The 17,372-nt window shown below is 41.2% G+C and overlaps 1 protein-coding gene across 1 annotated transcript in view; it reads left to right on the top strand.

The window, feature by feature from the left end:
* LOC143767369 (oocyte zinc finger protein XlCOF7.1-like) overlaps nucleotides 1-17,372 on the top strand; it is a 73,648-nt gene that overhangs the window by 6,421 nt on the left and 49,855 nt on the right. The window contains exons 6-7 of the mRNA XM_077255656.1: nucleotides 1,563-1,653; nucleotides 8,105-9,446. Of these exons, the coding sequence (XP_077111771.1) occupies nucleotides 1,563-1,653; nucleotides 8,105-8,955 (942 nt within the window). The 3' untranslated portion in view covers nucleotides 8,956-9,446. Of the gene's footprint in view, nucleotides 1-1,562; nucleotides 1,654-8,104 lie in introns of the transcript that reaches the window.

The raw sequence follows: 17,372 nt of genomic DNA, 5'->3' as shown, positions 1-17,372 counted from the left end.
CCCCCATCCTGGTGTACATATCCCGCATTCTTCCCTACACTCACCTGCCGGGTGGCGATCTCTTCAGAAGCTGGCAGCTGACTTCAGCCTTTCAGCGACGAGACCGCATGATGAGACTGCAATGCTTCACCAGTCATGTGCAAGCAGATGTCAGCTGGCCTCTGATTGGCCGGCAGTGTACATTGCCGCGTACTGACTTTACTGGTCTCTTCTCCGCAATACACTTCAGCTGAATGTGTGCCTTCAGCTTCACATACAGTTGAATATTGTGCTGTATCGGCTGGGCCCCCACCTGCACAGGCCTAGTTGCCACCATGCTTCCCAGTGATATGTTGAAGGCTGTGAATGTCTTGTATTCAGGTTCGTCCACGGAGGCACATCACGTTGAAGATTGTGTTGGCGTCAGTGGGCTTTCACCTGCACGGGCCTGGTCGAAACCGTTACAACCGTGGTTGTTACTCCAAGCTTCCCAGTGATATGTAGATGTCTGTGAAGGTCTTGTGTTCAGTCTTGTTTTATCCACCAGTATTATACACTGAATGGTCGATTTATTAGAGACATCAAAGCTTTTCTAATATAAACTTTCGTGAATAGAAATTTGACCAGTGACTCCAGAGTACGGCAGGAAATCCAGTGATCACATTTCTGTGGATATTTGCAATGTGAATCTACATTATAATGGGAACATAAAGTGATGTGATTGACTTTGACCATTTATTACATACAATGGTGGTGAGATTATACTGAGAATGTTGTGATTGAGGAAAAACCTCCAGCAAAAACATCCTATGAATACAAGGAACTCATTAATTAAAGAAGTCAGAGGCGTTTATCAAGAGTCGTTCTAAGAACAGGCGGTGCACAGTCATGTCCTGCAGCTGAATAAAATGCTGGATCTACAACTATAGTGTCTGAAGCTCTTCAGCTCAGGAGCTTAACTAGGCTTTGTGGTTAGTGGTCAACTAAGTTCTTCCTTTTCTGGCAGAAGGACACTTACGGCAGGACAATGCTTGATGCCACAATGGTCGTATTGTCATGGATTGTTTCCAGAAACATGACGGTACATTTTTTTTTCTTGCTTACCCGGCTCTTATAGTGTTTAGCTCTTAATCCTATAGTACATCTGCTTTACATGTAAGAATGACTTGTTCAGAGCAATTCATCTATATTGTGGCAACTGTGAAAACCTATCCTGCTCTCAAGGGACAATATTCATGTAGAAGGATTAACAATACTGGAAATGACAAAATAATAATTTGCTGAGGCTCTGAAGACCAGAGGAGGTCCAACGGGCTACTAGACGGGTGTCTCTAATAATGTGGCCATTCAGTGTATGTTTTATACTTGGTAGAGATGACAGGGTAAAGCTGATCATAGACATTAGATGTCTGGAAACGTCTCACAATTATTTTTTATGGTTATGGAGACCTCTGGTTACAATTAGGAGCCGACAGGTTGGATTTATGCAGGAGACCTGCAGCTATTTCATCTTTTCTGTTCTTCTAAATCATTTCACGCACCTTTTCCATCCATCTATCTGTGACTCTCACAACTTCTTTCAGGGTGAAGATCTGCCCCATATTAATACTACAGAGACATATGTGAGGGGCGATGAGAGGTGTAAGGAGGAGATTCCTACAGATAACCGCACAGGTGAGTAGTGGCCACTAAATGCCGAGAAGTCACAGATTCTTCTCAGTCACTGGATGTTAGAGATATATATTGATCTTTTTAGGATCTGTAACACAGAATATTAATATCTAATCAGACTGGCAAAAAAATGTGATTGCAAACTTTTAAAATGACTATATTATGTGGTGTCTTTTCTACACAAAAATGCAGGGCTCCATTTGCAGTATACAGAAGAAGAGCTCATGTGATTGCAGGTTTAGGTCCCCTGAGGCACCAAAGAATATTGCTGCCACTCTTGAAAAAATAAAGTAAAGACAGTAAAATTGTTTCAATAAAAATATCAGCTCAGTAAGCAAAAAACAATCCGTCACACAGCTCCACTGACGAAAAGGAAAGTTAGGAGTCTCAATAAACAGCATCTTATACCAACTTACTTGTTTTTTTGCAAAATTACAAGTTTTGCATCTCTGTAATTGTTCTGACCTGGAGAATCATGTTAGAGGTAATAATTACAGCACAATTAACGCAAAACCCAAACAGCAATGGCCAAATTATCTTTGCTGTTCTACAGTTTGTTGTATGACAAAATAAAGATTCAAAATGAGAATTGATCCAGCAAAAAGAAATCAAGCCATCACATGGAAAAATAAAACTAAGCTATGGCTCTTGGAAGAAGGACAAGAAGGAAAATGCAAAATCATAAATTGAAAATGCAAAAAAGAAACTTTATACGTAGGAATTAAACAAACATTTATTTCTTAAATTATTATTATTTTTATTTTTTTTAAGCCACTTCTCTTTTTGCTAACATCACATTATAATCACCCTCTGTCATGGTTTGATAAAACAAAATGACAATTATGTTATTAATTTTCCCCACTTTTGTGTTTTTTATTTCTCAGGTAGTGAAAGCCTTCCTTATTAGATGGCTTTCCTCCTGCACCGATAGCTTGCAGAGTCTCCTTATCTTGCTCGTGGTCAGTAGCGATGGTGTACGGGATGATTTTTCATTGAGCAATCTCCACTTCACCACTCACACCTATTCAACCAGATCCCATTACTACACACAATCGATTTCAAATATTGGAAGATGAAAATCTAGATGTCTTAGAAACCTGACGATAAGAAAAATCACTTAGATCCAATGTGCCAATTAGAACATCTTCCAAAAAAACAGCAAATTAAGATAAATATCCCAATAATCATAATAAATTGCTGGAAATTAAAAAAAATCTTAAAGACAAACCAAAGAAGACAAGAAGAGAATGTGTAGGGGGGGGGGAATCTACCAAAAATAGATTAAAAACTTCATCCCGCCCCAAGGATACAGTTAAAAAATATTTAATTTAAGCAAACACAATCCAACCAATGCCCAATGAAACCTGTTATAGAAGGGTTTAAAATTTGCCCCATACATGCCACTTCAATAAGTTTGATGCATTCATAGGTATAAAAAATTCATGCAGAATTTAGCCTTAACCCCATAGTGACACAGCCAATTTGATACGAGACGACCAAGCCAATATTTACAATTCTGACCACTGTCACTTTATGAGGTTATAGCTCTGGAACGCTTCAACGTAAAAAAAATCTGAAATTTGGCAAAAATTTTGCAATTTTTAAACTTTTATATTCTTAAATCAGACAGTGATGTCACACAAAATAGTTAATAGATAACAATTCCCACATGTCTACTTTACATCAGCACAATTTTGAAAACACAATTTTTTTTTGTTAGGACATTATAAGGGTTAAAAGGTGACCAGCGATTTCTCATTTTTCCAGCAAAGTATACAAAACCATTTTTTAGGGACCACCTCACATTTGAAGTGAGTTTTGGGGGGGTCAATATAACAGAAAATACCCAAAAGTAACACCACTCTAAAAACGGCACCCGTTAAAACCACATTCAAGAAGTTTATTAACCCTTCTGGTGCTTCACGAGAACTAAAAATATGTGGAAGGAAAAAAATTAACATTTTACTTTTTTCACCAAAAATTTACTTTGAATCATTTATTTTATTTTCACAAGGGTATCAGGAGAAAATGTATCACAAAATTTGTTGTGCAATTTCTCCTGAGTACACCGATACCCCATATCTGGGGGAAATCCATTGCTTGGGTGCATGGCAGGGCTCAGAAGGGAGGAAACACAGTTTGACTTTTGAACGCAAAATTGTCTGGAATCAATGGTGGCGCCATGTTGCTTTGGAGACCCCATGATTTACCTAAACAGTAGAACCCCTCAATTCTAACTTCAATCCTAACCCCAACACACCCCTAACCCTAATCCCTGCACTAACCACAAAACTAACTCTAACACACCTTTAACCCTAATCCCAACCCTAACCGTAATCCCAACTATAACCACAACCCTAACTTTAGCTCAACCCTAACTCTAACCCCAGCTCTACTGTTAGCCCAGCCCTAACTTTAGCCCAACCCTAACTAGGGTGCTATACCCTTATTCCTCAGCGCCATTAAACAGCGGCGCTGTGTCAAACCTACTTATTAATTGCCGCCGTTAAAAGGTGTATCAGCGGTCGTTAAGGGGTTAAAAAAAACTTTAGGTAAAGAAAAAAAAAACATTTCAAATAACAACAAAACAGAGACTATTCATGGAAACAATGAACATACCACAAAGTACATACATACAAACTTGAAATGTAAATCCACATTCAACCCAGTAAATGAATATTCTGACGGTTTTAATCGTTTTCAAAATTTGGTAATTAAAGATATTTGTAAGATTAAAATGAAAAAATATCACAATAACCTTAAGAAAATAGATTGGCTTAACATAATAAAACTTCAACAAAATGGAAATATTGTGATATGATTATTTTGGATCAGCAAACATATCATGCTGAATTGATTTGATTATTAAATGATAATAAAACATACAAACATTTTTTAGGAATGCTAAATATCCATAAGGATGACCACGATCTAACAGGCAAACTCATAATAGTGGTAATTAACTGTTTGACCTCAAAGTTATCAAAATATTTGGATCATATTCTACTCAAATATGTCCAAATTTGACAAGCTTATATTAAAGACCCAAAACATATATATTAGAAATTCTGAAACATATCAAATGTGGGAACCTCACTGTATTATGGGGACACTTGACATCTCATCCATATACAGTACAGACCAAAAGTTTGGACACACCTTCTCATTTAAAGATTTTTCTGCATTTTCATGACTATGAAAATTGTACATTCAAACTGAAGGCATCAAAACTATGAATTAACACATGTGGAATTATATACTTAACAAAAAAGTGTGAAACAACTGAAATTATGTCTTATATTCTAGGTTCTTCAAAGTAGCCACCTTTTGCTTTGATGACTGCTTTGCACACTCTTGGCATTCTCTTGATGAGCTTCAAGAGGTAGTCACCGGGAATGGTCTTTCAACAATCTTGAAGGAGTTCCCAGAGATGCTTAGCACTTGTTGGCCCTTTTGCCTTCACTCTGCGGTCCAGCTCACCCCAAACCATCTCGATTGGGTTCAGGTCTGGTGACTGGAGGCCAGGTCATCTGGCGTAGCACCCCATCACTCTTCTTGGTCAAATAGCCCTTACACATCTTGGAGGTGTGTTTGGGGTCATTGTCCTGTTGAAAAATAAATGAAGGACCAACTAAACGCAAATCGGATGGAATACCATGCCGCTGCAAGATGCTGTGGTAGCCATGCTGGTTCAGTATGCCTTCAATTTTGAATAAATCCCCAACAGTGTCACCAGCAAAGCACCCCCACACCATCACACCTCCTCCTCTATGCTTCACTGTGGGAACCAGGCATGTAGAGTGCATCCGTTCACCTTTTCTGCGTCGCACAAAGACACGGTGGTTGGAACCAAAGATCTCAAATTTGGACTCATCAGACCAAAGCACAGATTTCTACTGGTCTAATGTCCATTCCTTGTGTTCTTTAGCCCAAACACGTCTCTTCTGCTTGTTGCCTGTCCTTAGCAGTGGTTTCCTAGCAGCTATTTTACCATGAAGGCCTGCTGCACAAAGTCTCCTCTTAACAGTTGTTGTAGAGATGTGCCTGCTGCTAGAACTCTGTGTGGCATTGACTTGGTCTCTAATCTGAGCTGCTGTTAACCTGCAATTTCCGAGGCTGTTGACTCAGATAAAGTTATCCTCAGAAGCAGAGGTACCTCTTGGTCTTCCTTTCCTGGGGTGGTCCTCATGTGAGCCAGTTTCTTTATAGCGCTTGATGGTTTTTGCCACTGCACTTGGGAACACTTTCAAAGCTTGCCCAAACTGACCTTCATTTCTTAAAGTAATGATGGACACTCGTTTTTCTTTACTTAGATGCTTTTTTCTTGCCAGAATTCGAATACTAACAGTCTATTCAGTAGGACTATCAGCTGTATATCTACCAGACTTCTGCACAACACAACTGATGGCCCCAACCCCATTTATAAGGCAAGAAATCCCACTTATTAAACCTGACAGGGCACACCTGTGAATTAAAAACCATTTCCTGTGACTACCTCTTGAAGCTCATCAAGAAAATGCCAAGACTGTGCACAGCAGTCATCAAAGCAAAAGGTGGCTACTTTGAAGAACCTAGAATATAAGACATAATTTCAGTTGTTTCACACTTTTTTATTAAGTATAGAAATTCCACATGTGTTAATTCATAGTTTTTATGCCTTCAGTGTGAATGTACAGTTTTCATTGTCATGAAAATACAGAAAAATCTTTAAATGAGAAGGTGTGTCCAAACTTTTGGTCTGTACTGTACATGGTCATAAATAACCAAAATGAATGTGAGGCAGTTGAATTTTTTAAAAAAATTGGGATAGGATGATCTAAAAAATACGATTGGAACAGATTGATTTTTTTTGTTGTAAAAAAGCTATGTTTATTTTAGACCATAATTATTTTAAATACTAAGATCAAATACATCTGCAGACATGGGGCACTGCAATGGGGGCCAGATTTGCACCAAGTTGCGCTATGTTGACAGATGGGAGAAGGAGACTCTAGTGCCACATTGGTATCTTGGTGGAGGTCTGGTCCTCGAGAAGCGTTGTATTGACAATATCTATTTTTTCTTTTGGTCAGGAGGACAAGATTCTTTGACACAATTTTCAAGTAGTATTAATAAAAAAAAAATCATTTTACCTCCACTACCAGCTCTACATACAGCTCTGGCAAAAATTAAGAGAACGCCACATCAAAACCCTGTCATGGGCAGCCCAATCTCCAGACCTGTCACCAAACTTTTGGGAAATATAAAATATTTATTTATACTTAGTAAAATATTCAGTGAAGACTAGTAGAGGTCAACTGTCAAAAAAATACTCAGAACTATCCCACCACATTCACTTCACATATAACAAATATAGAACCAACAAACAACATGTTCAGTTTGTCTGATTTTTCTCTTTATAGGTATATTTTTGAGTAAAATGTAAATTGTTCTTTTAGTCTATTAACTTCTGACAACATGTCTCCGAATTTCCAAACAATAAATTTTGTTTTGTTTTTTTCTGACAAAGAAAAATGGTCAAAATTAAAAAAAACAAAAAAAAAAACAAAAAAAAACCCCAGTGCTTTCAGACCTCAAATAATGCAAAGAAAACAAGTTCATAATCCTTTAGAAACAACAATCCTAATGTTTTAAGTCAGGAAGAGTTCAGAAATCAATATTTTGTGGAATAACCATGATTTTTAATCACAGCTTTCATGCGTCTTGGCATGCTTGTCAGTAGTCTTTCACACTGCTTCTGGCGCACAAATGTAAGCAGTTATTTTTTGTTTGATAGCTTGTGACTATTCATCATCCTCTTGATTACATTCCAGAGGTTTTCAATGGGGTTCAGGTCTGGAGATTGGGCTTCCCATGACAGGGTTTTGATGTGGTTGTCTCTTAATTTTTGCCAGAGCTGTATTTATACAGTATATGCACATACTGTGTATACCGCCTTTGTGGCTCTGTACTCAGACTAGTTTTCTGTAGTTATTAGTATTTAGCACTTGTCGCTTGTGTGTTTCATTCAATTGCACTTTGATGTTGTTATCAGTGTTGTATATTGTTACATAAACATTTTCTCCCTTGTTGTTTGATGGTTCCACATTTGTTATATGGAAAGTAAATGAGGGGGGATAATTTTGAGGATTTTTTGGGGGAGGCTGACCTCTATTAGTTACTGAATATTTAGCTAAATATAAATATATATTTTATATTTGACTAATGTTTGGTTACAGGTACACTAAAACACGGACCTATAAAGTGGAGAACTGAAAGATTAAAAGAACAGAAACCTAATAGTCTAACATAATAATCTGAGTCCCTGCTTAGATATCGATTATTGCCACCAGCGCCTTCAAGTATTCTTTGAATTTTAGTACAATTTGTATTGAAATGTTATAGAAAGTATAAATATTATAATTATTAATCTATGTTCAATATTATGCTATAATTTTCATTTTATTCTTGGCAGATGACTGTGCCAGCAGATCGGAGGCACATTTTACATTTTTAGATTTGATAGCACAAGATCATACTTTCACACTGGATAAATGTGAAGAACATGACAATATCTCAGATTTATCCTCAGCCCTTCACAGTAAAGATCTACCATCTGATCCTTTTGAAAAGCTCCTATCTTCTGATTCATCACAGACTATTATGAAAAACAAAAATAACAGAATTGATGGTGAACATCAAAGAGCTCAGACAAAAAAGAAGCCATATTCATGTTCCGAGTGTGGGAAATGTTTTACACAAAAATCACTTCTTGTTGCGCATGAGAGATGTCACACAGGGGAGAAGCCTTTTTCATGTTCAGAATGTGGAAAATGTTTTACACAAAAATCACATCTTGTTACGCATCAGAGAATACACACAGGGGAGAAACCTTATTCATGTTCAGAGTGTGTGAAATGTTTTGCAAGGAAATCATATCTTGTTATACATGAGAGAACTCACACAGGGGAGAAACCTTTTTCATGTTCAGAATGTGGAAAGTGTTTTACACTGAAATTCCATCTTATCTCACATCAGAGAATACACACAGGGGAAAAACCATTTTCATGTTCTGAATGTGAGAAAATGTTTAAAAAGAAATCAAATCTTGTTAAACATCAAAAAGTTCACACAGGGGAGAAGCCATATTCATGTTCAAACTGTGGGAAATGTTTTACAGAGAAATCATGTCTTGTTAAACACCATAGAACGCACACAGGTGAAAAGCCATTTCCATGTAGAGAATGTGGGAAATGTTATACAATGAAATCAAGTCTTGTTGCACATCAAAAAACTCACCACAAGAAACCATTTTCATGTACCTAATGTGGATAATGTTTTACAGAAAAATCACTTCTTGTACATGAGAGAAGTCATACAGGGGAGAAGCCTTTTTCATGTTTAGAATGTGGAAAGTGTTTTACAGATAGATCAGGTTTTCTTAAACATCAGAAAAGACACACAGGTGAAAAGCCATATTCTTGCTCAAACTGTGGGAAATGTTTTACAGATAAATCATTTCTTGTTACACATCAAAAAACTCACACAGGGAAGAAGCCATTTTCATGTTGAGTATGTGGGAAATGTTATACAGCGCGATCAAGATATGTAGCCAATACCAGGGGTGCTTGTAGTCCAAGATATACTAAAATAAATATTATTGGGCCATCTTCCTATGCAGAACCTCTTCTCTGACCTCTCATTCAATAACTGAATTGAAATACAAAAATTGTGGGTTGTACCTGTTCACCCCTTTTCACTCCTATGTAGTGATGAGCGAATATACTCGTTACTCAAGATTTCTCGAGCACGCTCGGGGGCCCTCCGAGTATTTTTTAGTGCTCGGAGTTTTAGTTTTTCTTGCCGCAGCTGAATGATTTACATCTGTTAGCCAGCATACGTACATGTGGGGGTTGCCTGGTTGCAAGGGAATCCCCACATGTACTTATGCTGGCTATCAGATGTCATTCAGCTGCGGCAAGAAAAACTAAAACTCCGAGCACTAAAAAAATACTCGGAGGACCCCCCGAGCATGCTCGAGAAATCTCGAGTAACGAGTATATTCGCTCATCACTAATCCTATGGCAATTAATGACAATTAATTAATCGCATTCCACCCACAGCTATTAACTAATTAAATGCCGCTGTCAAACTGTGACAGCGGCATTTAAATCGTGCTTACGGCCATCGGGCCAGAAATACTTGCATCGGTGACCCCGTCACGTGATCGGGGGTCAAAAGTTTGTCGGCATGACAACCAGAGGTCTCCTTGACCTCTATTATTGTCAGTGCCGGATTGCTGTGAGCGCCACCCAATGGTCGGCGCTCATAAGAGCTCCGCAATTAAGCTACATAAAGGCAATCTGAACATCGCCTCTATGTAGCTGAAGCGATCGAGTTGTGCCAGCTTCTAGTCTCTATGGAGACTATTGAAGCATGGCAAAAGTAAAAAAAAAGTTTTTATAAATATAAAAAAAAATTTAAAAAAAGTAAACATTTAAATCACCCAAAATAAAACAATAAAAAACAACAACACATATTTGGTATCACCGCGTTCAGAATCGCCCAATCTATCAATAAAAGAAAGGATTAACCTGATTGCTACACGGCGTAGCGATAAAAAGTCAAAACACCAGAATTACGTTATTTGGGTCGCCGCCATATTGCATTAAAATGCAATAACGGGCAATCAAAAGAACATATGTGCACCAAAATTGTATCATTAAAAAGTCAGCTCGGCACTCAAAAAATAAGCCCTCACCCCACACGCGATCACAAACAAAGGAGACTCTACGGGTATTGGAAAAATGCTCATTTTTTTATTTTTTTTTTAGCAAAGTTTGGATTTTTTTTTTCACCACTTAGATAAAAAAGCACCTAGACATGTTTGGTGTCTATGAACTCGTAATGAATCATAGCGGCAGGTCAGTTTTAGCATTTAGTGAATCTAGCAAAAAAAAACAAACAAAAAAGTGTGGGATTGCACTTTTTTTGCAGTTTCACTGCACTTAGAATTTTTTTTCCCATTTTCTAGTACACGACATGGTAAAACCAATCGTGTCTTTCAAAAGTACATCTCGTCCTGCAAAAAAAAAGCCCTTACATGGCTATATTGACATACAAATAAAAAGTTCTGGCTCTGGGAAGGAGGGGAGCGAAAAACGCAAAACCGATAAAAGGTTCAGTCATTGAAGGGGTTAAAATAATGATGATCTGATTGCACACTCCAGAATCAGGTTTTCTCCTCTCCTAGCACTGTCAGTTGCGCTGTACTCTCCTTTTCCCCAAACTACCTGTCCTGAGATGTGTCATTAATCACAGTTATATCAGCTCAAAACTTGCTTTCAGCACAACAGGATTAAGTGTGATTCATCTCCAAAAAGCAGGGTGGGGGAGGGGCAGTAGAGCAGAGCTGACAGTGCTATGAAAGCTGACTGAAGGCTTTATAATGTGACACAGCTAAACTCAGCTGTGTTGCTCCCAGAAGTTCACCTGAGGAATGGGAGAATATATGAATGAAATGAAGCTATAGGCAAAACCATAATGAATGAACTAATATTCCCTAAAAGGGCAAACTTTCGTTTTTGATCCCATACGTTCAGATTGGATTCAGAACAATAATTTTATACATTTACTTGTGCAAGTTGCCTCTTCAGAGAGGAAGAGGACGTGATCTCTATTGCACCTCTTGTTGGAAGCAGCAATCCTACAAGTTGCTATCGACCCTTTAACGAGCCTTGCAATATGACTTGGGATACATTTACGTAAGAATTCTTATCAGTTTTGTGACTTTTCTTTGTAAAGAAATAACCAAAGTGGGACTACTGCACTTGGATGTGTGCATTTTTAATATGATACAATAAAGAATTTAAGTTAAAACCTTGGATGCTGGATTTTACACAACTATGGATGTAACTTTCTTAAAATTCACATTCACACAGCGATTATTTTCACTGTCCATTTCAGTTTGTTTTCACACAAACTCACAGATATTGAAGGGTTTCACTTCATCAATCTCCACTGTGTGTTAGTTATTGTTTTATCAATCATACATCACATAGGAACACTTATTCACGGGTACCATTATAAAGTCATGCAGTTTCTCATGTCTTTACTTTATTCCAACAGGTTTAGCTTATTTAATATTAATATTTAGTTTTATTTATTTACTTATAGCACCATTAATTCCACAGCGCATTACAGACATTATCATTGCTGTCCCCGATGGGGCTCAGAATCTTGATTGCCTAGAAGTATGTCTTTGGATTGTGGGAGGAAACCGGAGGAAGCCAACGCGGAGGAAGCCAACATACAATCTCCTTACAGATACTGTCCTTTGTGGGATTTGAGCCACTGTGCTGCCCTCAAAATTGATATTTAGTCTTCTTACACTACTATGTGCCACTTCTTGATGTTAATCAGTGCAAATTGCCTAAGACAATCAAGAACCCCCGAACTACAGACCTAAATTAAAATTTTACTTTTATTGTGTTTAACCCCTTTACCATTCGAGGGTGGTTTGTATGTTAATGACCAGGCCAATTTTTTCAATTCTGACCACTGTCCCTTTATGAGGTAATAAATAGATCCTGGTGATTCTGACATTGTTTTCTCGTGACATATTGGACTTCATGATAGTGGTAACATTTCTTTGATATGACTTGTGTGTATTTGTGAAAAAAAAATGGAAATTTGGCGAAAATTTTGCAGTTTTCTAATTTTTCATTTTCATGCTTTTAAATCACAGAGATAAAGTTTACTTAGGCTACTTTCACACTAGCGTCGTGCTATGCGTCGTTTTGGAGAAAAAACGCATCCTGCAAAAGTGCTTGCAGGATGCTTTTTTTTCTCCATAGACTTTTATTAACGACGCAGTGCGACACATTGCCACACGTCGCAACCGTCGTGCGATGGTTGCGTGGTGTTGCGTCCGACCGTCGCCACCAAAAAACTTTGCTTGTAACGTTTTTTGGTGCGTCGTTCCTGTCTTTTCCGACCACGCATGCGTGGCCGGAACTCCGCCCCCGCCTCCCCGCACCTCACAATGGGGCAGCGGATGCGTTGAAAAACAGCATCCGCTGCCCCCGTTGTGCGGCGCTCCCACAGCTAGCGTCGGTGCGCATAGCGACGTGCAGCGCACGACGCTAGTGTGAAAGTAGCCTTACCCCTGCAGAATTTTTGCTTTCTTGGCCTTTTTTCAGAGAGTATGAATGATAACACCAAACCTCCACTAATGGTTAGTGGTGAGGTGAAGCCATTTATTGTCAAACTACTGTGTCTTGCTTATCTTTCCGTTGGTGGCGTAGTGGTTTGCGCATGCCCAACTGCCGAATCCACTGCGCAGGTGCAGAAAAAGAGCGCGATCTGCGCTATTCCCCTGGTTATCGTGGGGGCGGCCATCTTCCTGAGGCCGCGCGTGCGCAGATGGAGCGCTCTGCTGCCCGGGGCTTCAGGAAAATGGCCGCCGCGATCTCCATCTGCGCACGCGAGGCATCCCGTGGCCATTTTCCTGAAGCCCCAGGCAGCAGAGCGCTCCATCTGTGCACGCGCGGCCTCAGGAAGATGGCCGCCCCCACGATAACCAGGGGAATAGCGCAGATCGGGCTCTTTTTCTTCACCTGCGCAGTGGATTCGGCAGTTGGGCATGCGCAAACCACTACGCCACCAACGGAAAGATAAGCAAGATCTGGGAGAAGAAACAGCGATGTCACCACGCCCATTTGACCAGACCAGCCTGATTGACAGGCGAAAACGGCGACTTTGGTAAGGTATTTCGGCAGCATAGGTGGGGAATCAGGGTACACAAAATATACTATTGTAACGCACAGCTCAGGCCCTATTTAACAGTATTTTTATCTCATACTGAAAAAACGGGGTGACAGGTTCCCTTTAAGTTATTTTCTCTAAATGTTAAAGGGTTTAATGTCCCACAAAAACGTTCTCAAATTCTATACGTGATGCATAAAATGGGAGTGCAAATTCTTTTCTTACAGGAGACCCATTTTAAAAGTACCGTATATACTGTACTTGTATATAAGCCGAGTTTTTCAGCAATTTTGTTGTGCTGAAAACGCCCCCCACGGCTTATACACGAGTCACGGTACAGAAAGCCGACAGGCGAGGGGGGCATCGGAGCAGGGGTGCCAGGAGCCGGCACACACATCATACTTACCTACCTGCGTGCCCTCGGTGCTGCTGGCACTGCATCTCGTTCAGGCCGCCAGTGCCTGCCTGCAGCTCTTCCTGTACTCAGCGGTGATGTGGTACCATTTATTAAGGTGATGAATATGGACACCTCTCAACTCCTTTAGGCGTCGAGCGCATATTCATCACCTTAATGAGCGATACCATGTGACCGCTGAGCACAGGAAGAGCTGCAGGCAGGCGCTGGTGGCTGGAACGAGATGCACCCAGGGTGCGCAGGTAGGTGAGTATGATGGTTTGGTTTTTTTTCAATGGGAAACATGCACACGGATAGGGGATAAGGAGGCATGCATACAAGGACTTAATGAGGGAGGCATGCATACACGGACGGAAGGGGGGAGGCATGCATACAGGAATGGAACGGGGGAAGCATGCATACAGGGACGGAACGGGGGAGGCATGCATACAGGGACGGAACGAGGGAGGCATTCATACAGGGACGGAACGGGGGAGGCATTCATACCAGGACAGGGAAGGGGGAGGCATGCAGTCAGGGACGGGGAGGCATTCATTCCAGGACAGGGAAGGGGGAGGCATGCAGACAGGGACAGGGATGGTGAGGCATTCATACCAGGACAGCGACGGGGGAGCCATCCATAGCAGGAGAGGGATGAGGGGGCAATGCATACCCGATTTATACTCAAGTCAATAAGCTTACCCAGTTTTTTGTGGCAAAAGTAGGTGCCTTGGCTTATACTCGAGTATATATGGTAATCCCTTCCCAGAAATGAAGAACCAGTACTACACAATCTGGTATCATAGTTTGAATCCGATTGCTAAATCTAAAGGGGTCAGCATTGCTATTCACAAAGTCCACCGGTAGGCCACTATTCTTTATTATGTTGTTTTGTACTGCCATTTTGGTGAATTCTCGCGATTAGATTCGGGCTGTCCAGGAGCTGAGGACTGTCAACTGAACCAGGGATCTATGGTCAAAAGTTCGGCTAAATATTTTCAGGGCTCAGTAGAATTATAAGCGTTTTGCAGATAAAAAAAGGGACCCTGCTCAGATGTTGAAGTGTGGGGACAAGGTGTGGCTCTCTATGCGGAACATAAGTCTTCATTTTCCCTCTGCCAATCTGGATGAATCTAAGTTCATCGGTCCCTATGAGATCATTGAGGTAGTTAACCCGGTGGCTTATCATCTTTGCCTCCCCCCTCTTTGAAACTCCATAACGTATTACATAGATCCTTGCTTAAACCCTTGGGATCGGTGGTGGAGGATCCAGGTGCTGTTCCCTGCCCAGTCTTGATCGATGGGCACATGGAATTTGAGGTACAACATAGTGTAGACTCCAAGAGGGTTCGGGGGTCTTTATAGTACCTTTGTAGTTGGTACGGTCCGGAGGACCGGTCTTGGGTGCCGGCCAGATCGGTACACACTGACCGTCTGGTTCAGGCATTCCATGCTCGGAAACCTGGGGGTCCAGAGGCCCCCCATTGAGAAGGGGGTACTGTCCTGGTTTACTGGGTTCTTGGGTCAGGTAGTTGCAGGGTTAACTCGGATGGCCTCTTTCTGGGTCCTGGGAGGCTTTTTATAGCCTCACTATGAGGCCAATCTTTGTGATTTATACTCTGACCCTTGGTTGAGTGTGTCTGACCCTGGTGTGCCTCTGCTTTGTGCATGTACTACTGTCTGTCTGTTTGGTTTCTGATCTGGTTCTGTCCCCGTTCTGATTCTTGCCTGCCATTTCTGTACTGCAAATTGCCCTTTCTGATTTACTGATCTCTTACTACATCCTGACTATTCTTATGACTGCCCCTGTGTACTGCGCCGACCTCTCTGTGTTTGACTTTAGCTTGCGTGACTGTGTTTTCCTATCACCCCTTTTTACATCCCTGGGGTCTCCTCTCCCTTTTACACTTTCCCCCCCAAGCCACTGCAGCCCCACGCTGTAGGCTCATACAGCGGCGCTAGGCTCCGCCTGCCCCCTCTGACTCACGGTCACGTGACTGCAGGTCCTGTTTGCCTTCTCTGGAAAGTGGCCAGCTCCTACAAGAGCCACTGGTACCGCTCTCACAGCTCCCCGGTGTCACAAGGCTGTCCCCAGCACCAGACGTCCAAGCTAACCCCTTGCGCAGCTGCCGGTGAGTGCCCGTCGGATCTGACAAGAAGGCAATGACACCATATATGTAGGGGGTCGCCTCGGGTAATTCTCAGACTCATGGAGACTCATCTCCCAAAATCAGTGGGTCATGAACACCATTTCTCAGGGCTACACCTTAGAATTTGTCAGACAACCCTAACAAAGTTTGTGGTTACAGATCCCCTTTCCAGAACTGTCGCCTTCCCTATATGGGCGGATGTAAAGGACCTCTTAAGAGCAGAGTAATGGTTCCAGTTCCCCAACCGGAAGTGGGTCAGGGTCATTACTCAACCCTGTTCACAATAAAAAAAAAAACCTGGAGAAAGCCGTACCATCATAAACTTAAAGCCCCTGAACCGGTGAATAACATGCAAGAGGTTCAGAATTGAGTCTCTAAAGACCACCATTCCCCTCATAGACAGGAACCCGGTGATGTGCACACTAGACCTAAAGAGTGCATACTACCACGTTCCAATTCATCCTCACTCTCAAAAGTACCTACGGTTCACTCTAAAAATGAGAAACAAGTGCTATCACATACAGTTTTGTGCCCTTCCTTTCAGTCTTGCTTTGGCGCCTCGAGTATTTACAAAGCTGGTCCCCGAGATCGTGGCCTACCTGATGCAGAAGGACGTAGTCATTGTCCCATACTTGGATGATTTTCTGCTGATATCCGGTTCAGAGACAGTCTAGTGATCTATAATTTAGAAGGCTTGGTTGTATCCTAAACCGGGAAAAGTCAAACTTACTACCTGGAACCAGGAAGAAGTTTCTAGGGGTTATTCTGGAATCCAGGCAAAGAGTCTCGCTGTTACCAGAGGAGAAGCAAGAGGCAGTGAACAACAAGATCCGGCTGCTCCTTTGAAATCGGGTTTCCATAAGGATGCAAATGAGAGTCTTGGGAACGCTAACAGCTTGCATATTGTGCGTTCAATGGGGTCAGTTCCACACAAGGGAACTGCAGAGAGAAATTCTTTCAACCTGGAACAGAACAAAGAGATCCATCTATCTCTGGCATTAAAATATTCGCTGAAATGGTGGACCGTTTCTACGAACGCCACTCAGGGAGTTCCTTGAATATTATCGCCTTGAGTAACGATCGTCACAGAAGCAAGCAGGGAAGGATGGGGAGCCCATCTAGAAGAAAAATATTTACAGAGAATTTGGTCTCCAGACATCAAGTTCCAGTCTTCAAACTTTAGAGAGTTACGTGCAGTTTGGGAGACCCTGAAGCGGAATCAGACCTGCTTGCAAGGTCGACATATAAAGATTATGTCGGACAACATGATGGTGGTGTCATGTCTGTCATCAAGGCACAACGGGCTCTTCAGAACCTGTCCTCAAGGATATTTGCCTGGGCAGAAAAAAAGTCTGGTCAGCAGGCCATCTAGAAGAATCCATGAACACGATTGCCGATTACTTGAGCAGATGGAAAATCCAGTCCACCTAGGG

Source organism: Ranitomeya variabilis, chromosome 4 (genome assembly GCF_051348905.1).
Source record: "Ranitomeya variabilis isolate aRanVar5 chromosome 4, aRanVar5.hap1, whole genome shotgun sequence".
NCBI classification, from domain to species: domain Eukaryota; kingdom Metazoa; phylum Chordata; class Amphibia; order Anura; family Dendrobatidae; genus Ranitomeya; species Ranitomeya variabilis.
Note: the sequence above shows the minus strand (reverse complement) of the source record. Positions and strands in the feature narration are given on the sequence as shown.